General features: G+C 39.3%; 1 protein-coding gene across 2 annotated transcripts in view; it reads right to left on the bottom strand.

Annotated features, from left to right (window-relative positions):
* Fchsd2 (FCH and double SH3 domains 2) overlaps positions 1-27,255 on the bottom strand; it is a 222,768-nt gene that overhangs the window by 176,358 nt on the left and 19,155 nt on the right. For both annotated transcript variants that reach the window (XM_070035064.1, XM_070035065.1), the window contains exon 3: positions 7,305-7,350. In XM_070035064.1, the coding sequence (XP_069891165.1) occupies positions 7,305-7,350 (46 nt within the window). The remainder of the gene's footprint in view (positions 1-7,304; positions 7,351-27,255) is intronic.

Here is a 27,255-nt window from a genome sequence, read left to right as displayed (position 1 = left end):
TTACTATTGAATCTCACAAATGTTCAATCATTTTGGTTAATCAATGTTTTGTGTACAGAATGGAAGTATATACCACATTAATCATTCTATAAAAGTCATTCTTTTCCAAATTGCCAAAATGCCATAAGTGGCTTTGAAGACTAATTCATATATTTCATTAAGGAGGCTATGTACATCCACTGAATAGAAGTTGTGTATGTTTAAGTTGTATATGTTCCTTTTTAGACACTGCTATATCCACATTTCCTAGAAGTGTTCTCAATAAGTGTTTTCTTAATGTAAATAAACAGGTCCTTACAATTTTTTTAAATTTTAAAATAATGTATTATTTAGGCTGGCAATTTAGCCCATAATAAGTATTTTTTTAGCATATGTGAGGCCCAGGATTCCTATTTTTAGAGCATAGGCAAAATCAAATATAGAAAATACACATCTAAAAATAGAAGATACAATTTTGGAATTTTTAATCTATTATTATCATTATAGAGTCAATCAAGCTTGAAAATTGGCCAATGTCAATATTTCTTCTTTGGGTGGGGTGGGGGTGGAGAGACTAGACTTTGAACTAAGGAGTTTGAATGTGCTAGGCAGGTGCTCTACCAGTTGAACTATCCCCCCAAAGTTTTTATTCTTTACCTTCCTTTCTTTTCTCTTCTTTTTTTATTTTTTGCTTTAGGTATTTTTCACATAGGATCTTGCATTGATGACCTCAAACAGCAATCCTCTTACCTACCTATGCATCCCAACAACTTGTATTAAACATGTGAACTGCTGAGTTTATTTGTTGAAATGAAATTTCCCTAACTTTTTTCCTAGCTGGCCTCAAATACCAATCCTCCCAATCTCTGCTTCTGAAGTAGATGGAATTTAAGGTATAAACCACCGATCCCTGTTCATGTTTTTATTTTTTAAATCTCAAAGTCCACCAAAATAAGCCACAAATATTACCATGTGCAACATCACCTATGTAGCATTTTTGCTAAAATCTTACTTAACTCTAATCATAAAAAAGCAAAGAAAAAACCCCAAACCCTCAATACAGAGCATTCTACAATACAATTAACAAGATTCTTCAAAGAGTTAATGTCATAAAAGACAAAAAGAAAGTTTAAAGACAATATTCACATAAAAATCAAGAGATACTTCATGAAAAGCAGTATGTAAATATTAACCGAAGGAAAGCTATGAAAGACATTCCGGTGATAAAGGAGAAGACTGAAATATATATTCTACATGTTGAATGATATTATAGAATAATTATTCATCTTAGATATGATAAGGACAGTAGTTATTTTGGAAAATATTGTTTTTCTCAGAAGATGCAGAGTGAACTTTGTAGAAACCAAGTATACTAGCTACAACTTACTTTCAAATAATCCAGCTTTAAAAAGGTATGAAGCTGAAGTAAATGTGGCAAAATGTCAGTAACTATTTAATAGGAAATAAAATTCCTAGCATATTATTTTTCAACATTTTTACAGATTTATGTTTTTCTAATAAAATTAAAATATTATTAGGCCAAAATGTTTCTTCATATTTTAAGTCAACTCAATTTAGTGAATATATTACAAAATCCAATGCTGCTTAACACACTGAAAAATTCTATTTGTAAATCTCTTATAGCTTAAAGTAATACTGTTCTTCATTCTTGTTAGAAATACATTTTAGGTAACTTGGATTATAAATAAAATTTCCATAAAGTCAGTACTATTATATATAGATTTCCATTATAAAGTCTGAGTTACAGCTAAACCTTAAAAGACTTTAAGAAAAAGATTTTTTTAAAAAGTTAAGCAAGCGCCGGGCGCTGGTGGCTCACGCCTGTAATCCTAGCTACTCAGGAGGCTGAGATCTGAGGATCGCGGTTCAAAGCCAGCCCGGGCAGGAGAGACCGTGAGACTCCTATCTCCAATAAAACCACCAGAAAACCGGAAGTGGCGCTGTAGCTCAAGTGGTAGAGCACTCGCTTTGAGCTGAAGAGCTGAGGGACAGCGCCCAGGCCCAGAGTTCAAGCCCCACGACCGACAAAAAAAAAAAAAAAAAAAAAAAGTTAAGCAAGCAAGGGAATGAGTGACAGTCTAAAAAGAAATGTACTCTTGACTTACATAACGGTAACCCCTCTGTACATCACCTCTATAATAACAATTTTTAAAATATTAAGTGATTATCCTAATAAAACAGTCAATGAAATGGAAGGGAGGAAGGGAGGGAGGAAGGGAGAAGAAGAGGGAGGGAGGGAGGAAGGAGAAAGGGAAAGAGGGAGGGAGGAAGGGAAAGAAAGAAGGAAAGAAAGGAAGGAAGGAAGGACGGACGGAAGGAAGGAAGGAAGGAAAGAAGGAAGGAATAAGGAAGAAAGAACGAAAGAACAGCCAAATACTACTAACTGTATACTTGGCAAAATGGTACTTTTTAATTTTAGAGCAAACCACATATAGAGCAGGGCATAGGTTCACATCTATTCCTAGCTACTCAGGAGGCTGAGATCTGAGGATCAAAGTTCAAAGCCACTTTAGGCAGAAAAACCCATGACACTTTCTATCTCCAATTAACCAGCAAAACAGCCAGAGTGACTCTTGTAGATCTCTCTCCTATTTATTGTGCCCCTGGGACTCTATTCAAGACATTTCTGTCTATACCTATAAATTTTAATGTTTCTCCTATTCTCTCTTGCAATAGTAGCATTAGCCTTAAGGAAAAGAACAAAGAAAAAAGCTCAGGGCCAGTGCTGGCCCCAAGCAAAAAGCCAAAGAGGGCAAGACCCTGAGTTCAAGCCCAGTACCACGACAAAAGAAAGAGAGACAGAGGTGGGGGGTGGGGGTGGGGGAGAGGGGAATGGAGAACTACATTTGAACATTACTAGTGACTTTGACTTGGAAAAATTACTTGACAACATCTAGTAAAGCAGAACTTTATTAGATACCCAATGAGCCAGCAGTTCTACTCCTAGGTATATGCCAATATGCAGGAGGTTGAGGCAAGGTGATCACAAATTTGAGGCCAGTATATACTACAGATAAGTTCTTGTCTCAAAAAATAAAAATAAAAGTACATAGGGTCAGCACCCAGGTCCAGAGTTCAAGCCCCACAACAGACAAAAAAAAAAAAAAGTAGGTATGGTGATATAGACCTATAACTCCAGCATTCAGGAGGCTGAAGTAAGAAGATGAATTCTAGACCAGCCCAGGCCATATAACTAGACTCTGTTTCCAAAAAAAAAAAAAAAAAAAAAAAAAGTCAATATAGAGGCTTATGCCTCTAATCCTAGCTACTAAGGAGTCACAGATGAGGGTAGGGTGGACACAGTTTGGGGAAAGCAAGACTCTATCTCAACAAATAATCCAGATATGATAGTGTACACCTATGGGGGAAGCACAGATAAGAAGATCAAAGTCTAAGCTGGCCTCTAGGGAAAAGTATAAAACACTATCCAAAAATGACTGAAGCAAAATAAGGACTGGAGGTATGACTCAAGTGACAGGAATACTTGACTAGCAATCTGAGGATTTGAGTTCAAACCTCAAAAAAAGGTAGCAATAGTAGTTACCATGTAGAATACTAATTGTATCATTTTTTTAAATCCTGTATTTTAAGTTTTTGCTGCAAATACCATTTGTGGAGATGAAGGAAGAGAATTTTTTAGAATTCTACTGTGTATAAAATATAACTGCTTGAAAAGACCAACATAGTCAAATTATGTTAAAGAGTTTTTATATATAGAAATTACTGATTCCTTAATACTGATTCCTTAATACTGTGAAAATAGCCATGCAATCCCCATCAAAATTCCAATGACATTCTTTACTGAAAAAAGAGAAAACAATCCAAAAATTCATATGGAACAACAAAAGACTTAGAATAGACAAAGCAATTCCAGGCACAAAAAACAATGCAGGTGGTATCACACTACCAGATTTCAAACTCCACTACAGAGCCATAATAACAAAAACAGCTTGGTATTGGCACAAAAAGAGGTCCAAAGATTAACAGAACAGATTAGAAGACCCAGAAATAAAACAATATACTTTCAGTTAACTAATATTTGACAAAGAAGCCAAAGGCATGCAGTGAAAAAAAATAGCCACTTCAACAACTGGTGTTGGGAAAACTGGGTAGTCATATGCAGAAAACTAGTCACCATGCATTGATATCAATTCAAAGAAGATCAAAGACCTAAATGTCAGACCCAAAACTCTGAAACTATTTCAAGAGAGAGTAGGAGAAACATTAAAACTTACAGGTATAGACAGAAACTTACTGAATAGAGTCCCAGGGGCACAACAGGAGAGAGATTCGACAAATGGGACTACATAAAAATAAAGTTTCTTAATTGTAACCCCTCTGTACAGTACGTTCACAAATAAAATTAAATTAAATTAAAAAAAATAAATAAAGTTTCTGCACAGCTAAGGATATAGTTACTAAACTAGAAAGACAGCCAACCAATTTATCACACAAAGGCCTAATATCCAATATATACAAGGAGCTCAAGAAACTAGCCCCTCCCAAACTTAATAAACCAATCACTAATTGGGCAAGAGAACTATGGATAGACTTCTCAGAAGAAGAGGTAAGAATGGCAAGGCAACACATAAAGAAATGCTCATCATCCCTTGGCATAAAGGAAATGCAAATCAAAACAACACTGAGATTCCATCTTACCCCAGTTAGATTGGCCTACATTTATTTGTTTTTTTTATTGTAGGGTAATGTACAGAGGGGTTACAGTTATGTAAGTAACATTTCTTTTTTATTAATAAGTTTTTTTTTATTGTGAAAATACCATACAAAGGGGTTACAATTACATGCGCAAGGTAATGAGTACATTTCTTATCAAGCATTGTTGCCTCCTCCTTGGTTTTTCCCTTACCATCCCTGCCTTCCCATCTCCACAGCTACACTCCACCCCCCCCCCATATGTACATTTCTTGTCCAGCAATGTTACCCCCTCCCTTGTTTTTTCCCACTTTCTTGACCATTTTTAATTCAAACAACAAATGCTGTCGAGGATGTGGGGGGAAAGCCTACTGCACTGCTGGTAGGAATGTAAACTAGTACAACGACTCTGGAAAGCAGTCTGGAGGTTCTACAAAAAACTAAACATAGACTTTCCCTACAAGCCAGCCGTATGGCATCTACCCTGAGCATCATGAGACAAGGATATGATAAGGACACCTGCACATCCATGTTCATTGGGCGCACTATTCACAATAGCCGGGATATGGAAACAGCTCAGATGTCCCACAATAAATTTAAAAAAATGTGGTATCTGGGCTGGGAAGGTGGCTCAGTGGTAGAGTGCTTGCCTTGCATGCATGAAGCCCTGGGTTCGATTCCTCAGCACCACATAAGCAAAAAGCAAAAAAAAAACAAAAAAAAAATGTGGTATCTATATACAATGGAATTTTACACAGCCATTGGAAAGAATAAAATAATATCACTTGCAGGGAAATGGATGGAACTAGATCATGTTAAGCAAGGTAAACCAAGCTCAGAGAAACAAACAGTACATGTTCTCTCTGATATGTAGAAATTATATTGAAAATAATACTGGGATATGATAAATTACACAGGATTCTAGATACTCACATACAGTGAGACCAAAAGATTCTCTCTTATGAGAGAATCACAAAAGTGCAATGCCTATGCGCCTCTTTATATTTATATGAAATAATACACATACTAAAATGAACTCCTATAATATGGAAACAAAAGACTTTTTTTCCTTTTTCTTTTTTAGTTTTTAGGTTTTTTTCCTTTTTTTCTGATGATTCTGTCTTCTTTACCTTATATTCAGTGTATTCATGTGTATATCTTTGACAGGGTAGGGGGGAGGGCACACACCTTAAGAAAAAAGGGTAAAAAAGTGCACCAGTGGAGTTCACTGGACATTGATGAAAGTGAACTACACAACTCACAGATGGAGATGAGGAGGGACTGGGAAAGAATGAGGGAACAGATGACACTGTATGAAAGGAAATATACTCATTACCTGACACGTAATGAAACCCCTCTGTACATCACCTCTATTATAACAATAAAGTAGTTTTTTTAAGATTACAGATTCCTACACATCCACAAAATAATACAGTAACATAATTTTTTCTTGTGATATTTAGCTATCAGGACACAAATAAAGATCTAACTAAAATTAAAGAACTCTCTCTGCCATCTTGAAGCCTATGGAGGCCTGCTGGGAAAAGGACCAAAAGGCAGTATTTTTGCTGGTTCTAAGTGGGGTCTCCAGAACCAAAGGAGCACACCACTCTCCTTGAAATTGAAGGTGTTTATGCCCAAGGTGATAACTGACTTCTACCTGGGCAAGAGATGTGCTTAGGAATACAAAGCAAAAACAACACAGTGGCTCCTGGCAGCAAACAAAACAAAATCGGAGTAATCTGGGGAAAGGTAACTTGTGCTCATGGAAACAGTGGGATGGTTCATGCCAAATTTCTGTTAAGCCATTGGACACAGAATCCATGTGATGCTGTACCCCTCCTCCAGTATTTAAATAATGAAAATTAATTAAATTAATCTGTGTTGAAGGATGAGGACGACAACAAGGAGGAGGAAGAAGAAGAAGAGGAGGAAAGAAGCAGCTGCTGCTTAAATTTCCCTAAAACAACTCTATATCATTACAAAAGATATCACTATCTACCAGGGCTGTGATGAGAAATAAGAACCTAACTAAATAAATACAAAAATCAACTTTTCTTAAAGTACAGAGGATGGGTTGGGGTATAGAACGAAGAATGTATATTCTTGTTAAGCTGGGAGCCAATGGCTTATGCCTATAATCCTAGATATTGAAGAGGCTGAAATACGAGGACTGGGTCCAAAGCTAGCCCAACCCAACAAATCCCTGATAAGTCTCAAAAAAAGCAGCAAAAAAACTCAGAAAGTGGAGGCATGGCTCAAGTGGTAGAGTGCCAGATTTGAGTAGATAAAGCCAAGTGAGAACATAAGACCTAAATTCAACCCCAGTACCAGCAGCCTCTCCAAAAACAAGGTCTGTGTGTGTATATGTATATATGTTTTGTGTATATATGTATTTACACATATACATATTTGTTAAATGTATTATCATTACTATCTATAAACTCTACATAAATAATGTCTTCCCACAGAAGAGTTACAATCTTTTTATAATAAGGAGCAACTTAGCACCTCATTTGAAGATTTAAATGCAGCAAAAGGGGACTCAGAGTTGGATACCCAGAAATGAGAAGAGAGGATATAGAGATGCTGACCTGAAGCCCATCAAAGTGAGGCATACCTTGCACAGAGACCTCCAACTCCAAGCTTACCTGTGCATATTCTCTTTCAATTGCAGCCTTCTTCTGACTGAATGTCCTAAAATACAAACAAAATTAATTACCAAAAAATACAATTTAATAGTTTCATGTAAATTTATCCACACACCTTTGAAAACTACTTGAGAGAAAGAATATGAAGATTTTATTTCTCTATGTATGCACTCAGGAATACTGCATGGTCTCCACAGTTAGACAACCTATAGTTCAAAGCTAAGTTCTACCACTGCCAGTATAATCTTTTTTTTTTTTTGGGGGGGGGTCCGGTCGTGGGGCCTGAACTCTGGGCCTGGGCACTGTCCCTCAGTTTTTCAGCTCAAGGCTAGCACTCTACCACCTGGGCCACAGCACCACTTCCGGCTTTTTTTTTCTGCTTATGTGGTGCTGAGGAATCAAACCCAGGGCCTCATGCATGCAAGGCAAGCGCTCTATCACTGAGCCACCTTCCCAGCCCATGCCAGTATAATCTTTGAAAAGCTATTTCATTCCTATGTGCTTCAGTGTCCCCCTTAGTAAAATGGAGATAATAATGCATCATAGGAATATTGTAAAATTTAGTTACTTTAAATATATGAAGTGCTCCAAAGTATCTAGCACATAATAAACCCCCTATAATTGTAAACTACTCTGAGTATCATGGTTCAAAGCCGGCTCAGACAGGAAAGTCCACAAGATTTCCATCTCCAATTAACCAGCAAAACACTAGAAGTAGAGCTATAGCTCAAGTGGGAGAGCACCAGACTTGAGTGAAAAAGGTAAGGGACTGAGTCCAGGCCCTGAGTTCAAGCCCAGTACCAGCACAGAAACAAAAACAAAAAATAGTGATCAACTTCTCAATGTGAAAAATCATTTCCTTTAATCCAGTTTTTACAAGTTATACTTTACAAACACATATTATTTCATAAATTTTGAGGTTCATACTTTTCAAACATTAACAATATTTACAGCTGGGCACCATGGCATATTCCTTTAGTCTCAATAACTGAAGAAGTTGAGGCAGGAAGATCACTTGAGCTCAGGCATTTGGGTCACCCTGGGCCAACACTAGAAAGACCCTATCTTTTAAATAAAAGAAGAAGTAGATAAAGGAGAAAAGGAGCACTAGAATAAGAAAAAGATAAGAAGTTAAAATTACCACCTGAAAATAACTTAAATTTACTAACATGACTGTTGATTAATAGTAGTACTTGTTCAAGATCTTATTATATTTCTTTTGCATGAATAAATAATTTCTTAATATTTAAAAGAAAAAAATCTCACTTTAACCCTAAAGACTGATGTATATTTAATGGGATTTAAAATACCAATACTTAAAAAAATAAGACTCTAATAATTACACCTAGTGCATTCAAGGGTTAAGTAAGAGGGTGCCAGGCACAATGGCTCAAACCTATAATCCACGCTACTTAGGAGGCATAGATGTGGATGATCACAGTTCAAAGCCAGTCTAGGCAAAAACCTCATGAGAATCCATCTCAACCAATGACTGGCATGATGGTATGCCTGTCAACCCACTGCTGGGTGCAGTAATACACATCTGTCATGCAAGTTAAGCAAGGAAGCACAAACTGGAGGATTACAAATTAGTCTAGACATAAAGAGAGATCCTATCTTAAAAACAACCAAGGAATGTCTAGCACTGGTGGCTCAGGCCTATAAAAATCGTAGCTGTTCAGGAGTAGGCTGAGATCTGTTTATGGATAGTTCAAACCCAGTTGGGACAGTAAATTCCATGAGATTCTTTTGTCCACTTAACTGCCAAACAGCCAGAAGTGGAGCTGTGGCTCAAGTGATAGAATGCTAGCCTCAAGCACAAAAACTCAGAGACAACACCCAGGCCCTAAATTCAAGCCCCAGGAATGGTACCAATGATGATGATGATGATGATGATGATAATGGTGCAGCAAAAAGGGCTGCCACAGTAGCTCAAGTGGTTGAGCATCTTCCTAGCAAGCAGAGATTGAATAAAAACTCAAGGGATAACCAGGAATCTGTTGCCAACTTCTAGATCACAATGGCACAGATAAAATCTGTCTACATAACCAATTTGGAACCCTAAAACCAACTGAAGGCATGCAACTTTAAGTTTGGATGATAAATTGTAATTAATTTCATCCAATTTCAACCCTTATCATAGTAAGAGCCAGCACCCTCCAACTCTAACCTTTGGCAAACACCCATAGATGTGTTCTTGGAGCAATTGGCAAACACCTACAAGAGCCAAAATGGGCAAAAAGATCCCACTTTTCCTTAAAATATGGAGGATCTGTAGTCTGATCACAGATTGCTACCCCTGATCAGAGGAGAACAATAAAGGACAACCATTGTTGTGGATGTAAATCTCTCTTCCTTTGCCTGATTTAATGTGCCTAGAACTTCCCCATTCTTTTTTTTTTTTTTTTTTTTTTTTTTTTGTCGGTTGTGGGGCTTGAACTCTGGGCCTGGGCACTGTCAGTGGTCTTTCAGCTCAAGGTGAGCTCTCTCCCACTTGAGCCACAGGGTCACTTCTGGTTTTCTGGTGGCTAATTGGAAGTAAGAGTCTCACAGACTTTCCTTCCCAGGCTGGCTTTTAACTGTGATCCTCACTCAGCCTCTTGTAGCTTGGATTACAGGCATGAGCCACCAGCACCCAGCTTCCCATTCTTTTTTTTCTTTTTTCCCCTCTTATGAGCCAGATATTGAGTGATAAGACATTAAGAAAACACTCCATATCAAGGGGAAATCAGAAAATCACAGTATATGTTTAGGGAAAGGTACAGGTTCAAAAAAAAAAAAAACTGAAACAAACTTCTGTTAACTGTTCAAACTGACAGCAACTCTTCTGCAGTTACCATATTATTACATTCAAGTGTCAAGTTTTCAAAAAAAATCACAAATCCTACAAAGATACAGAGAAGTAAGGACCATGAACAGGAAAAATAAAATTATCTCAAAAATAAAATTATAAAGGGCTATGGATACAGCTCAGCCTCAATCCTCAGGAAAAGGGAAAGGGAAAAAAAGTGAACGGCTAAATGACTCAACATTAACAAGGAATGAATTCTATATATACTACAACATGAATGAAGAATGTTAGTGAAATGAACTATCAGGCACAAATAATCCTAATATATAATATATAATATATATGAGCTTCTTAATATAGTCAAAATCATAGTGACAGAAAGTAGAATGGTGGTTGCCAGTAGGTGGGGAAGCAGAAAATGGAGAATTATTCTTTAATGAGTAGAGAGTCCCCAAGTTTTGTCTAGCCAGGCTGGCTTCAAACTACCCTCTGATCTCCGTCTCCAAGTAGCTAGGATAACAGGTGTGAGTCACCAGCTTTTTTATTTGCAGTGCTGGAGATCAAGCCTAGGCCTCATGTATACTAGGTAAGTGCTTAAACCAATGAACAACACCCACCCTCATCATTTATATCTATAAGAAAAAAATAATTTTCAATCAACTCAAACATTTGAATGAAGAAAATATAAATTCAGTACTAGAGATAAAAATAAGTATCCACAGTAAGAATGTGGCTCAAGTAGTAGCATACTAGTCTAGCATGCATGAAGCCCTAGGTTCAATCCCCAGTACTATGAAGTAAGTAATAGTTATACAAAAATTAAATCATTAATAAAAACCTGTTTCTTTTTTAAATTTGATCAAGCCATTCTCCTGTTTACCTCTTATGAAATGACGCATCCCCTTCAGAATAAAAGCTAACTTCTTTTTCATGGCATAAGAAACTATTAAAATCTGACTCTAGCATATCTTCATCTCTGTACACTCTGCATTTCAGATTCCATGTCCCAGACAAGTTCCTTAAAAGAACTAGTATGCTCATGTTCTCATATTACAGCAAATGTAGTCCTTTCAGCTTAGAATTTCCTTCCCAATTATTTGGCCTATCTCTTCCTCATCCTTCAAAACTCAACTTCTCCTCTGAGAAGTCTTCTGATTTCCACTTGTAATTTAGCTACCTGCCACCCCCTCCCCAGGTCTTCCAGTATAAGTTTAAATATTATAATTGTGAACTGACTATGGAGCACTCTAAGAACAAGAGTATTTGTAACTCATCATTTGTATCTATAGCATAGTGTATGAACACTATAGAAGTTCAATAAATGTTTCCTGAATTAATCAATGAAAACAGCTACAGAATCTGATTGTCAATTCTTCATAAATTTGGATTAAATAGCTCCATTGGTTAATTTCTGAGAGGCAGAGAACCAAGATCACAATTTACATCCCCAAAGACAGGTTAAGTTTCTTGACTTTGAGCCTAAATTAAATCTGTTAATGCAACCATTTTGTACATATTAGCCTTTAAAACAACCCAAGAAGCTCTTTTCTAGCTCTTTCCCACCTCTTTCCCAGCCGAGTGGAGGGCCAACGTGGCTTGGTGCCAGCCAGAACGATGAATAAACCTACCCCTTACCTGAATACCAAGTGTGTTGTGTTGTTATTACTCGGCTTCCTCTTTTTTTGGGGGGGGGGGTGTCCAGTCATGGGGCCTGAACTCTGGGCTTGGGTTCTGTCCCTCAGCTCTTCAGCTCAAGGCTAGTACTCTACCACTTGAGCCACAGCACCACTTCCGGCTTTTTTCTTTTTGCTTATGTGGTACTGAGGAATCAAACCCAGGGCCTCATGCATGCAAGGCAAGCGCTCTACCACTGAGCTACCTTCCCAGCCCCTAGGCTACCTCTTTTTAAAAACCTAACACAAATGGTGTCGTTTGAACCCGGGAAGGGCTTAAAGTCAGGATAGGTGGGATTCCTTTCCATTCCCCCCCCCGCCCTTTTTTTTTGTTCTGAGGAATACCCACAGTTCTGACAGCCTTTTACGAACCTGTCTGTCTGCTGCGGACACAGCATATCGATACCATTACTGCCTTCACATACACGTCCACACCACTTCTCTACTCTGGTGAGTGAAACTACTCTCTACAGCTCTCTGTTGCTCAGTCTCTATCCAGATGTGGCACCACACCTGAGAGCTACTATAGCCTTTAGCTGAAAGATCGGTCCCTCTGAAGCCGAGGACACTTGGTTTTGGGGGCTTGGCCATTTCTCTCTAGAGTGCTCTGGGGGGAGTCGGGATGCCACTTCTGCCTGGTCAGCTCTCCTTCACTCACCAGACTGACTCTCCTACATATTTAATGGGGTGCTGCGAGTCATGCCCCAGCCATGAAACTCCTTTGATGCCTCCTGCGCTCCCTGGAAAGTCAGAGCGCCTAATTTTTATGCCATTCTCAGATGTAGACAGTTTTGCAATGGTAAATGGTCAGAAGTCTGTTTACTTTCAGGCTCTCTTTGCTCTCTCTCGCCGCCATTCAAGTCCAACTTTCCCTATCTCTCCCTTTCTCTTTTCTACAACATTTTGGATTGTGCCCTGAAGAATGCCATGCAAGCTGGGTCCTGGGGACCCCCCTCTAGGCTCCCTCTCAAAGGCTAGCCAAATTAGGCTTGATCTATTTGTTCAGGCTTTCTTTTTTTTTTTTTTAATTTTTTACTGTAAAGATACTATACAGAGGGTTACAGTTACATGAGTAAGGTAATGAGTATACTTCCTATTGAGCATTACGCCCTCCATTGTTTTTCCCCTACCATCCCTTCCCTCCCTACCTTCCCCGAGGTTCTTTTTTTTTTTAATTGTGATTAAGTGATTACATAATTTCCCGAATTTCACAGTATTGTGGAATAATGATGCTCATTTAAAGTCACAAGTTCATTCTAACTTTCCTGGAGCAAATTGTCTATCACAGTCTATAACATATAATGGTGTACACATATACACCATACATGTGATCAGCAGCATGGGGATATTTAGTAGTGGTTCAACCAGATGAGTGGGAGTTCTTTGTTTCTTAAGTCCTGTTAATTTTGTCGTATCACCTAACATTTTGGATTTAGCATCCACTTATCAGGGAGACCATGTACCGTTTGTCTCTTTGCTCTTGGCTTACCTCGCTCAACAAGATTCCTTCTAGCTCCATCCATTTCCCTGCAAATGCCATTATTTTGTCATTTCTAATGGCTGCATAATATTCCATTGTGTATAGATACCACAATTTTTGGATCCATTCATCTGTGGTGGGGCATCTGGGTTGTTTCCATATCCTAGCTATTGTGAACAGTGCTGCAATAAACATGGAGGTGCATGTGTCCTTGTATATTGGTTCCTGTTGTTCAGGGTAGATGCCTAGAAGTGGTATGACTGGGTCATAAGGGAGGTCAATCTTTAGCTTTCTAAGGACCCTCCAGACTGCTTTTCCAAAGTGGTTGTATAAGTATACATTCCCACCAGCAGTGTAATCGGGTTCCTCTTTCTCCACATCCCCTCCAGCATTTGTCAGCTGATTTGTGGATGTGGGACATTCTGACTGGGGTAAGGTGGTATCTCAGGGTTGTCTTTATTTGCATTTCCTTCACCACCAGGGATGATGAACATTTCCTCATGTGTTTCATTGCCATTTTTATTTCTTCATCTGAGAAGTCCCTCTTTAGTTCCCTTGCCCATTTAGTAATTGGCTTGTTAGGTTTGGAAGGGATTAGTTTCTTGAGTTCCCTGTATATACAGGATGTTAACCCCTTGTCTGATATATTGCTGGTAAATATTTTTTCCCAATTAGTTGGTTGTCTTTCTAGCTTGGTTGCGATAGCTTTATCTGTGCAGAAGCTTTTTATTTTAAGGTAGTCCCATTTGTCGAGTCTCTCTCCAATTTGTTGTGACCCTGGGACTCTGTTCAGGAAGTTCTTTCCTGTGCCTTAGTTCAAGTGTCTCTCCTACTCTGTCCTGCAGTAGTTTCAGAGATTCAGGTTTAATGTTAAGGTCTTTAATCCATTTTGAGTTGATGTTTGTGCATAGTGATAAGCTGGGGTCCACTTTTGTTCAGGCTTTCTTTGCATTTTTTCAGAAATTCACCATCTTGAGTTTGCCATCTTGGTGCCACATGGTAGGTTAAGGATTGGGTCTCATCTGACTCTTGACCTTCCACTATGCTTCCTACTCCATCCATCTATTCTAAGGTGCCTTGCTAACAAGTTGCTCTTTTCACAGGCCCTGGTAACTGAGGTACAACCATCTGATGTGCTTTGTTAGCAAAGATTTCTAAACATTGTTGTCAAAATTTTAGGTTTTGAGTTTTGCCTTTTTTGTTTTGTGTTGTGTATTCTACTACTGACTACGTGGTTCTAAAATACTGGGCATATCTGTGCTAAAATTCTCATCACATCTAACAAGTTTTATCATTGCAGAATATTTGTTGGTCAATTCTAGGTAAGAACCAGGTAAACTCTACTTATTCTACTTGATTTCCTTGTTGCTTTAATTGGAAATAATAAAGGGCTTTTGTAGCAAAGATCGCAGTTCAAAGCCAGCCAGGGCCGAAAAATCCCTAAGACTCCATCTCCCAACTAACCTGCAAAGAGCCAGGCTGGAAGCATGGCTGAAGACTCTTATCTCTAACCAGCCAAACACTGCAAGTGGTACTGTAACTCAAAGTGGTAGAACACTAGCCTTGAGCAGAAGTGCTCAGGGACAGTGCCCAGGCATTGAGTTCAAACCTCCATGAATACTAACTGGGAAAAGCTATCCCAGCAATGGGCACCTAAACTCAGTCAGTCTGGGGAACAAAGGACTATGGAGAGGAATAAGAGGACATGATGTCACATCAGCTACTTTGTGCCTGCTCTTTCAAAATTAACCAGAGCCGGGAGGGCATTAGAAGTAAGAAGCCTGCTCATCCAATGTCTATACCTGTCTACCTATTAACTGAACAGGAATTTATTGCCTTTGTCACCTGACTTCTCCTCTACCTAGTCGCCAGATGTCAGAAGTAGCTAGGGACATTTCTACCAACATTTTCAGCCCCAAGTCCTTCCTCTTGTCATTTATTTGCTATCTAGTATTTTTTTTTCCAGCCCCTCAATGCTAATGAGACTTCTCCAGACTTCATCTAAGGACTCACGCCACCAAGGGACAGCTGCGCTCGTTGCCTTCTCTGGGAGGGGACCAAATTCCAGCCTTTTACCCCTATTATTGATGCCCCTTGTCAGCAGGAAGTAGCCAGAGAGAATCTGAGCCCTATTTTATGATTATTAAAAGGATGGAATGTAAAGTCCGCTCCTGGATGGTGAGCAGGCTCCACCCTCCTTGCAGCAAAGTCTCCACCCAGTACCTGCGTTACCTAGGCAACTGTCACACCTAGAAGAGGATACATCTGAATTTGATGTGGCCACACCTTTCTCCACCCATACCCTAGATAAGGCCTATCCCAGGCCCAGACGCCCTCTTTTCTAGCTCTTTTCTAGCTCTTTCCCAGCTCTTTCCCAGGTCTTTCCCAGGCCTTTCCCAGCCACGTGGAGGGCCAACGTGGCCTGGTACCAGCCATAACGATGAATAAACCTAACCCTTACCTGAATAAAAAAAAGAAAAAAAAAAAAACAAGAATATAGGAGTGTGCAATAAACAATTAACCTTGCTCAAAGAGAAGTTTGACCTTTGGCTTTGGGGAGGTAATCATTAAGACCTTGGAATATCCTACCTGATAAGAGTGCTTTCATTTACCTGGAGACCTTGGATCACATCAAATAGCCTATGCTTACTACGTGATATATCGGAGAATAAGGTCAGCTATGTGAGAAATCAATCTTGTCTAAGTGACTAAGTCTCAATAAAACTCTGCACACCAAGGCTTAGGGAAGCTTTGCTAATTAGCAATACTTTGCACATACATTACTGCTTGTTATTAACTTTGCACATATATTACTGCACAAATGGGAAGAAAAGCACTATCTGTATAACTCTACTGGGAGCAACAACTGGTTAAGTGGAGATGGGGTTTTGTAGGCTTTTCTTCCCAGGCTGACTTTGGACGGCAATCCTCAGATCTCAGTCTCCAGAGTATCTAGGACTATAGGTATGAGCCACCTGTGTTTGGCTTCTGGTATTTCTTACATAACTAAACATGTCTCTATTCTACCATAGCAACTGCAATGCTAGGTATTTATAAAAAGAAATCAAAACATGGGCTGGGAAGGTGGCTCAGTGGTAGAGCGCTTGCCTTGCATGCCTGAGGCCCTGGGTTCGATTCCTCAGCACCACATAAGGAAAAAGAAAAAAGCTGGAGGTGGTGCTGTGGCTTCAGGCCCAGAGTTCAGGTCCCATGACTGGACCCAAAAAACAAAAAAAAAAAAGTCAAAACAAATGAACACAAAAACACATTTAATTATAGAACAGAACAGAAGTGGAACTGTGGCTCAGTGGTAGAGTGCTAGGCTTGAGCAAGAGTTTAGGGACAGCACCATAGGGCCTGAGTTCAAGCCCTAGGACTGACACATGAAGGGGGGGGGGGGGAAGGGGAGAGAAGGAAGAAGGAAGGAAAGAAACCAAAAAGAAAGAGAAGAGAGGAGAAGGGAGAGGAGGGGAGGGGAGGAGCTCACATCAGTAATCCTACTCAGGAGGCTGAGATCTGATCACAGTTCAAAACCAGCCTGGGCAGGAAAGTCCATGAGATTTGTTTCTCCAGTTAATCACCAAAATGTCAGAAGAGGAACTGCAGCTTAAAGTGATAGAGTACTAGCCTTGAGCAGAAAGGTTCAGGGACAGTGCCCAGGCCCAGAGTTCACGTCCCACAACTGACAAAAGAGAGGGGACAGGAGGAAGAGGACAGGAGGGAGGAGGAGGGAGAGGAAGGGAGAGAGGGAGAAGAAGGAGAGGAAGGGGGAGAGGGAGAAGGAAAGGGAGAGGGGGGTAGGGGGGATGAGGAGGAGGAGGGGAAGAAGGGAGAAGGTCAAAACAGTCCTGATGTCCATCAATGGGAAAATCCTTTTCCTGAGCAACAAGTCTTGACAGTGGACTTAAATCACTTGGTGAACCATACTGTAAACAGATGTGTTAACATCTAGGTTTTGTTGTTGCCTTGTGGAGAACAGATTTAGGGTATTAAATGTTGTAGCGTTTTCTGAAGCATAAGTAATAGCTTCAACTTTAAGTCATCTATCCTCTAACAAGACTGTACCTGTCCTTTAAAGTTTGGACATTTCTTCTCTAACTATCGAAGTGTTTCTTCTTCCAGTATAAGGCCACTGTGTCTACATTAAAGATCTGTTGTTTCACAGATACATCTCTGAGAAACTCCTGTAGCATCTACATGGGCATTTGCTGTTTCCCGTGGTGCTTTCATGCTATGGAGATGGCTTCTTTTATTAAACCTCATGAACCAACCTCTGCAAACTTCAAAGTTCCCTTCCACTGCTTCCTCTCCTCTTAGCCTTCACAGAATTGCAGTTAGGACTTTGCTCTGTATTAGGCTCTGGCTTAATGGGATGCTGCAGCTAGCCAGATTTAGGCAGACTTAAAAACTTTCTCCACATCAGCAAAAGGTCATTTTGTGTGTGTGTATGTGTGTGCATTTTAAACATTTGTTTGTCCTCATTGTGGTGTGTGTGTGCTTTAAACATTTTGTTCCCATTGTGTGTGTGTGTGTGTGTGTGTGTGTGTGTGTGTGTGTGTGTGTGTGTGTGTGTGTGTGTTAAACATTTGTTTGTCCCCTGCAGTAGAATTTTTTATTTCCTCCTATAACTTTCTTCTGCATTTACAACTTTGCTAAACATTTGGCATAAAAAAAAATACTCCCCTAGGCTGGGAAGGTGGCTCAGTGGTAGAGCGCTTGCCTTGCATGCTTGAGCACCACATAAGCAAAAAGAAAAAAGCCAGAAGTGGCGCTGTGGCCCAAGTGGTAGAGTGCTAGCCTTGAGCTGAAGAGCTGAGGGACAGCGCTCAGGCCCACAGTTCAGGCCCCACGACCGGACCAAAAAAAAAGAAAAAAATACTCCCTTTCAGATTTTGACATGCCTTCCTCACTATTCTTAACCATTTCTAACTTTTAATTAAAGTGGAACATGTATGACTCTTCCTGTTACTTGAAGACTAAAAGGCCACTCTGCCTGAAGGTACAGGAGAGCAAGAGAGAGAAAGACAGGGCAAAAAAAGGCATCAGCTAGTGGGAGAGCAGTCAGAACACAAAAGTTTGTCATCTTATGTGACTGTGGTTTACGCACCACAAAACAATTATAAAACTAACAAATATCAAAGCAACGAAGAGCAACATAGCCAAAATAATAATGGAAAAGTTTTAAATATTTCAAGAATTACTAAAATGTGACCCCAAGACACAAAGTTAGAACAAGCTGTTAGAAAAATATCACCAACAGACTTGCTTAAAACAAGGTTGTTGCCAGACACCAGTGGTTCCTGCACGTAATCCCAGATACTCAGGAGGCTTATATCTGAGGATCACAGTTCAAAGTCAGCACAGACAGTAAAGTCTATGAGAATCTTATCTCTAACTACTAAAGGTGTCAGAAGTGGGCCTGTGGCTCAAAAGCTCAGGGATAGCACTTAGGCCCTGAGTTCAAGCCCCAGAACCAGCATGGAAAAAACAAAAATAGCAAACAGGGTTGTCACAAAGTTCTTGTCTGTATTTTTTTTTTTTTTTTTTTTTGGCAGAGGTCAGTCGTGGGACTTGGATTCTGGGGCTGGGTATTGTCCCTGAGCCCTTCAGCTCAAGGTGAGCACCCTACCACTTGAGTCACAGGGCCACTTCCAGTTTTCTGGTAGTTTACTGGAGATAAGAGTCTCACGGACTTTCTTGCCTGGGCTGGCTTTGAACCGTGATCCTCAGATCTCAGTCTCCTGAGTAGCCACGGATGCCCAGCCTTGTTTTAGTATTTTCATTTATTATCTTTAAGTAATTGTATAAAGGGACTTCAATTTAAAAGGTCAACTTACAAGTACAATGCATCTTCATCAATGTCAATTTAAAAGGTCAACTTACAAGTAGAATGTATCTTGATCAATGTCAAGCCTTACATCATTCTCCCCCCACTCCCCAGCCATTCTTCTTACTTTACTTTCTTTTGGGGTAGAATCTCGCTGTGCTGTTCAACAATAATTTTATCTCAAGAGATCCTCCTGCCACAGCTTCCTAAGTAGCTCAAACAACAAGCATGTACCAGCACAACACTCAGCATCAAACTTTCATTTGTAAAACCTCAAGTCTACAAAGTAAGGTATGCTTTTATAAAGATGAATAAGACACAGCTCTTACTTTAAGAGACTCATGAGCATAAGGTATAATCAAAAGGTGTAGAGGCCCACAGAGGCTACAGTCATAAAGGAGGAGTGGGAAATGCTCTGCCTTCTTATCAATTAGGTGTCCATTTCCTAGATGTGCTTCCGTTTCTTATCAGAATAGAATAAAAAGAAAGCCTATCGTTTGCAGGGAAATGGATGAAACTAGAAGAAATCATGTTGAATGAGGTAAGCCAAGAACAGAGACAAACAGTACATAGTCTTCCTGATAAGTAGATGTTAAATCCAAAAGGTAAGGTGATACACAAAATTAACAAGGCTTAAAAGAAACAAAGGGGGCTGGGAAGGTGGCTCAGTGGTCGAGCACTTGCCTTGCATGCATGAGGCCCTGGGTTCCATTCCTCAGCACCACATAAGCAAAAAAGAAAAAAGCCGGAAGTGGCGCTATGGCTCAAGTGGTAGAGCGCTAGCCTTGAGCTGAAGAGCTGAGGGACAGCGCCCAGGCCCAGTGTTCAGGCCCCACGACCAGACCAAAAAAAAAAAAAAAAAAAAGAAACAAAGGACTTCCACTCATCTGGTCGAATAACTACTAAATGACCCCATGCTGCTGACCACATATATGGTATATATGTTCACATCAGAGGGAAATTAAGAGGAGGACACAGAACCAGAGGGAAACAGGGGAAAATATACAACAGCGGGATGCATCAGCTGCACTGGACGTTGATTAAAACGAACTAAGCAACTCAATGGCAGAGATAGGAGGGAGGGAATAAGTGGGAAAGGAAACAGCTGACACTAAGCAAAAGGAAAGCAATGTACGTATCACCCAATGTGGAAGAAATAATTGTATTGTCAAAGCTCATAAAACTTATAAACTTTATAGACCACGATAAGGACAATTTGCCCCATGAAACTTAGAATGTGTTGGTGACTTTAACTAAGTATCACTATCCCACAGTACTGTGAAGTTTGTGAAATTTAAATTTATGTAATCACTTAATCACAATTAAAAAAACTGCAAAAAAAAAAAAAAAAGGGAAAGCCTACTTCAAAAGATTATTATGAGGGCTGGGAAGGTGGCTCAGTGGTAGAGCACTTGCCTAGCATGCATGAAGCCCTGGGTTCAATTCCTCAGTACCACATACACAGAAAAAAGCCAGAAGTGGCACTGTGGCTCAAGTGGTATAGCACTAGTTGAGCAAAAGAAGCTTGGGGATAGTGCCCAGGCCCTGAGTTCAAGCCCCAGAACTGGCACCAAAAAAAAAAAAAAAAAGGAAAAGGAAAAGATTATTATGAGGATTAAGTATTTATTTGTAAAGTACTTGGGACAAACTTGGCACGTGGCAAATACTACTAAAATATTTATTACATCTATGAAAGTATGACACTCCACAGTCTGAAGTTTAAATTTGTTTAAACATTTGACTAATTGAATAAACAAGTTACTAACAAAAAACGAATTTTGAGCTCTTCAGGTCTTAAACATCAGAGAAAAGTCAGTCTTTCTCTTCCCTCAGAAGTCACCTAAAAGCAATAAAGAATAAGCATGAATATGAACATGATCTTCAATGAAACTAGGAAGCAAATGACACATAAATGGAAAATAAGTGAGAGAGATGATCTGGAGATGGAAGAAAAAGATAAGACACAAGACTCCAAAACTCCAATGCAAGTACATTCCTTCACACTCATTTCCTGGAGTATAAAACTTAAAAGTCAGCACTTGGAACAACAAAACAGAGAACATGGGCTTGCAGAGGAAGCATCCCTGTTCATAATTTGAAGAAGTGGAAGAGATAGAACTAAATTAGGACTCACACAAACAAGCCACGTTGGCAGAAACTGGGTTGCTGGTGTGGCATATAGTGAGAGGATGCACTGAGCAGTCCTAGCAGCAGCCCTGCTCTACCTGCTCAGCCCTGCTCAAATTGGCTGAAAAGAAACTGAATTTTTTTTGGGTGGTCCGGTCGTGGGACCTGAACTCTGGGCCTGGGCACTGTCGCTCAGCTCTTTAGCTCAAGGTTAGCACTCTACCACTTGAGCCACAGCGCCACTTCCGGTTTTTTTTCTTTTTGCTTATGTGGTGCTGAGGAATCGAACCCAGGGCCTCATGCATGCAAGGCAAGCGCTGTACCACTGAGCCACCTTCCCAGCCCAAGAAACTGAATTTTTAAAAATTCATATATGAGAACTTGCTCATACAGAAAATTATTAGAAATTTGGAAAGCAGTATCTACCATGAGCTATCAGCTTGATATCTTAAAAAGTGCTATAGGAAAAACAATATTCCCTATTAAAAAATAACAATCCAGGGGCTGGGAAGATGGCTCAGTGGTAGAGCGCTTGCCTTGCATGCATAAGGCCCTGGGTTCAATTCCTCAGTACCACATAAGCAGAAAAAGCTGAAAGTGGCACTGTGGCACAAGTGGTAGAGCACTAGCTTTGAGTTGAAGAGCTAAGGGACAGCATCCAGGCCCAGAGTTCAGGCCCCAGGACTAACAACAAAAAAAGTTAAGAATCCAAAAGGAGGAAAGAACAACATACACACAAACAAAATGTGGTGGGGACAAGGGGCCTTGACCTCAGGCCTTGGGTGCTATCCTGAGCCTTTTTGTTCAAAGCTAGTGTAGCACCACTTGTGTGCCTCACCTCCACTTCTGTTTTTTTGGTTTTGTGGAGGGGAGGGGTTGTTTGTTTTGTTGTTGTTGTTGTTGTCATTGTTGCAGGTCCTAGGGCTTGAACTCAGGGTCTGGGCACTGTCCCTGAGCCTCTTTGTGCTCAAGGCTAACACTCTACCACTTGAGCCACAGGTCCACTTCTGACACCTTTAGTGGTTAATTGGAGATAAGAGTCTCACAGATTTTCCTGCCCAGGCTGGCACTACCTACAATCCTTAGATCTCAGTCTCTGAGTAGCTAGGAACTACAAGCATACGCTACCAGTGCCCAGCATGACCAAATATTTCAAATAAATTTTTTACTTATTTTTTGTGAAATTGGTGAAGTAAGTACCATTTTCAGATAGAATTACAGAATGTCAAATGTATTTGCCTTCCTCCTGACCTGGGGAAGCTTTAGTCCTTCACCATTATGGTGCTATTTATGGGGTTCTCATATACACCCTTTAACATGATGAGGAAGTTTGGGAGTTACATTTTGTTTTGTGTTATACTGGTCTTGCTATGAAGCCCAGGTTTATCTGCAACTCACTATGTACCCGAGTCTGGCCTTAAACACCTGCCTCAGTCTCATTTACCACACCTTTATCAGGGTAATGATGGCCTACAGAACATGTTAGGAATTATTTCCTCCTCTTTTATTTTTTAGACGATCCTATGTGAGATTGGTGTTAATTCCTTAACTATACAGTAGAATGCACCATTGAAGCATCTAGTTTGGTTGTTATGGGGAGGAAGAGTTATTAAAATAACTCCGGGCCCATGCCTTAAACCATGTCTTCAGCTCCATTTTACTTTTTCTTAGAGGTAGGGTATGGCTTTATACCCAGACCAGCCTCAGTTATAATTCTCCTACTTGTGACTCTGTGTCACAAGGATGACAGGCACATTTTGCATGGCTGAGGATGACAGGCACACACAGACAACTGCACCCAGCCATTGTACTTCTCCTATAGCTGAGATAACAAGAATACCACTACATCCAGCCATTAGCTAAGATGCAATCTTATGAATCTTATGCCCAGGTTGGCATCTAACCAAGACCCATCTCTGCCTCCTAAGTAACTAGAAACACAGGATTAGGCTACTATACTATCCAGTCTTAAAACTTACCTTTGTTAGCCAGGCACAAGTGGCTCAAGCCTGTTATCCTCGCTAATCATAACACTGAGATCTGAGAATCTGGTTCAAAGTCAACTCAAGCAGGAAAGCCATGAGCCTCTTATCTCCACTTAACTACCAAAAAGCTGGAAGTGAACCTGTGACTCAAGTGATATAGAATGATAGCTTTGATCAAAGAAGCTCAAGCCCCAAACAAAATAAGCACACCAAAAAAACCCAAAACTTACTTTGTTGGGAGGTTTTATGCACACTGATTCTATTTCTTTACTTTTAATACATCTTTGAGAATTTCTTTTTTCTGTTCCTGGGAATTTTTCCATTTCATCCAAATTATCTAACTTACTAAAGAATACTGTTCCCAATATTCTCTTATCATCCATTCAGTCCTAACAGAAGAAAAAGCCCCCTTCTACTTTCCAATATTAGTTACTTTTATCTTCTTACTTTTGCTCAGTCTAAGTATTGTCAATTTGCAGATCCTTTCAAAGAACCAATTCCAGGGTCACAATTTTCTTGTTTTTTCTATTTCATTCATTTCTGATCCAATCTTTATCATTTTCTTCTTTCTGTTGGCTTTGGGTTTAGTTTGTTTTTTCTGGTTCTTAATGTATAAATTTGTTGAATTAAGATCTTCCTTCTTTCCTAACACAGTCATTTGCGGCAATAAATTCTGCCCCCCCCCCACCATACCAGCATACCGGAGTTCTAAAATATGGTATTTTAAATTCCATTTGTTTCTAAATATTCTGTAAATGCCCTAGTTATTTTTTATTTCTTTGACCCAACAGTTGTTTAAGAGCGTGTTAGCGTGTTTTTTAATTTACACACCTAACAATCTTCCTAATTTCTTTCGGTGAACTGATTTCTAGCCTCCTTCCAGTATGGGCAGGAAAGATACTCTGCATGACTTTGATCTTTATAAATTCATTGATAATTGTTTGTAGCCAAACATACGGTCTATTCAAACATATTCCTATACTTGAGAAGATATATATCCTGCTTTGCCTGTCATGGACCTGAACTCTGGGCCTAGGTGCTGTCCCTCAGCTCTTCAGCTCAAGGCTAGCACTCTACCGCTTGAGCCACAGCGCCACTTCCGGCTTTTTCTGTTTATGTGGTGCTGAGGAATCAAACCCAGGGCCTCAGGCATGCAAGGCAAGCACTCTACCACTGAGCCACCTTCCCAGCCCGTCAATAGAGTATTCTATACACACTAGTAACCTCTAGGTGGCTTATGTTATACTATTCAATGAAATAGAACTGATAGTCCAAAAACAAACAAAAAAAAAAACTACCAAACATCTTCAGCCAATTATTCTAGGCAATGGTGCCAAGTTTAGGGTAAAATAAGTGCTTCAACAAATAATGCTGAGACAAGAATTCTATATGCAAAAGAATAAAACTGGAGATTTATTTCATTCCAATTATAAAACTCTTAAAGAAAAAAAAACATAAGTATAAATCTTTTGACCTTGGGTTTGGCAACAGACTCAAATTGTACACCAAAAGCACATTAACAAAGAAAAACAGCATAATGGAGTTAGTCTACATTTTAAACTCTTGTATATTAAAAAAATTACCAATGATGATCATTTTCATAATCATAATAGAATGGGACAGATATTTTCAAATAGTTTATCTGGGTCTATTATCTAAAATTTTTAAAGAACTGCATCTCAGTAAGAAGGAAAAAGAAAAAGAAAAAACAAGCTGAATTAGATATTGGCAGAGTGCTTGGGGGTATAGCTCAATAGAAGAGCATATTTGTCTAGCATGTACAAGGCCCTGAGTTTGATCTCAGAGAAGATATATAAATGGTCAATGAAAGCATGAACAGATATTTAACATCATTAGTCAATAGGGAACACAATAAGATGTCATTTAACACTCATTAGAATAGCAATTTAGAAAAATAATTAGGGCTGGGGATATAGCTCAAAGATAAATTGCCTAATGTGTTCAAGATCCTAGGTCTGATCATCGCATTGCATATAATAAGAACAGCAATAAGACAAGGAGGAGGAAGAGGGAGAAGGAAAGAGGAAGAGAGAGGGGGAAGAAGAGGATATGGTATAGTACTATGATATGATACGGTAGTAATTCCATGTACATAGTCAACAGATCTAGCAACAGGTAGAAGAGCAAAAATTTATACCCAAATGTTTGTAACACCACTACTCATAAGAGCCAAAAAGCAGAAATAACCAAACCATCCGTCAGTAGATCAGCGAATAAACAAAACGTGGTATATCATATGGCGAAATATTAGTCACCCATAAAAATAATCAACCTTGGCCAGGTTTAATAGCACATGCCTATAATCCTAGCTACTAAAAAGACTGAGATAGCAGGACCAATTCAAAATCTAGCAATTTGAGGCCAGCTTAGATAACATATCAAGATTCCATTTAAAAAACAAAGTTCTTAGGACACTAGGAAAAGGTAATTTTCTCAACCTGATTGTGGATATCTATGAAAAATATACAGTTATAAATGCAATGGTGGAAGGCTCAATGCCCTTACTTAAGACCAAAAAGAAAGCCAGTAGGAAAGAACAAAGATATCTACTCTCACCACTTCTATTAACTGTTGTACTAGAGAACCTAGATAGTGCCAAAAGAAGAAAAAGTAATGAGGCTTATAAATTAGAAGGAAAAAAGTAAACTATATTTTCAGATGGCATGCTCATACAGAGGGAAAATATTTTTAAAATCTATTTTAAAACTTATTAAACTTCTAAATGCATCTGACAAGGTCACAAGATATGAGCTAATATTTTTTGTTGAGAATATGAGCTCTGTTCATTTTTAAATTATATTTGTATTATCTTTTTATTGTTATTATAAAAGTGATATATAAAGAGGGGTTACAGTTACATAAGCCAATTGGGACATGTCACCCCTGCCCTTTCTCTCTTCCCAGTTTTTCCCTCCCTTCTTCACCCACAAGTTGTATAGTTCATTTTCTTTTTCTTTTTTTTTTTTTTTGGGGTCCAGTCATGGGGCCTGAACTCTGGGCCTGGGCGCTGTTCCTCAGCTCTTCAGCTCAAGGCTAGCACTCTACCACTTGAGCCACAGTGCCACTTCCAGCTTTTTTTCTTTTTGCTTATGTGGTGCTGAGGAATCGAACCCAGGGCCTCATGCATGCAAAGCAAGCACTCTACCACTGAGCCACCTTCCCAGCCCCTATAGTTCATTTTCAACATAGTGTCTAGTGAGTACCACTATAGGCTAATATTTTTAATAGCACTTCCGTATCAGCAATGAACAATTAGAAAAAGATCTTTTAGCTAGGCACTGGTGGCTCAAAACTATACTCCTAGCTACTCAGGAAGCTGAGATCTGAGTAAACTGGTTCAAAACCAGCTTGGGCAGTAAAGTCCAAGATACCCCATCTCCAAAATAACCAGCAAAATTCCAAGCTGGAGACATGTGGCTCAAGCAAGTATGAAGCCTTGGGTTCAAAACTTCAGTGCCAACAAACAAGAAAGGAAAGAAACCTTAATACTGGAAGAAAAAAGAAGTCTGAGTCATAAATAACAAAGTAGAAAAATAGCTACCTAAAATTAGAGCATCAAAGATACATTTTAAGAAGATGATATATTCTTTTTTTCTTTTTATTTTTTTAAATATTTTTTTTATTTTTTATTGTAAAGATACTATACAGAGGGTTACAGTTACATGAGTAAGGTAATGAGTACACTTCCTATTGAGCATTGTTACCCCCTCCATTGTTTTCCCCCTACCATCCCTGCCCTCCCTACCTTCCCCGAGGTTCTTGGGTTTTTTTTTAATTGTGATTAAGTGATTACATAATTCCCCGAATTTCACAGTATTGTGGAATAATGATGCTCATTTAAAGTCACAAGTTCATCTAACTTTCCTGGAGCAAATTGTCTATCACAGTCTATAACATATAACGGTGTACACATATTCACCACACATGTGATCAGCAGCATGGGGATATTTAGTAGTGGTTCGACCAGATGAGTGGGAGTTCTTTGTTTAATAAGTCCTGTTAGTTTTGTCCTATCACCTAACATTTTGGATTTAGATGATATATTCT

Source organism: Dipodomys merriami, unplaced genomic scaffold (genome assembly GCF_024711535.1).
Source record: "Dipodomys merriami isolate MVZ:Mamm:240054 unplaced genomic scaffold, mDipMer1.0.p SCAF_25, whole genome shotgun sequence".
Classification (NCBI taxonomy): domain Eukaryota; kingdom Metazoa; phylum Chordata; class Mammalia; order Rodentia; family Heteromyidae; genus Dipodomys; species Dipodomys merriami.
This window is presented reverse-complemented; position numbering and strand designations above follow the sequence as displayed.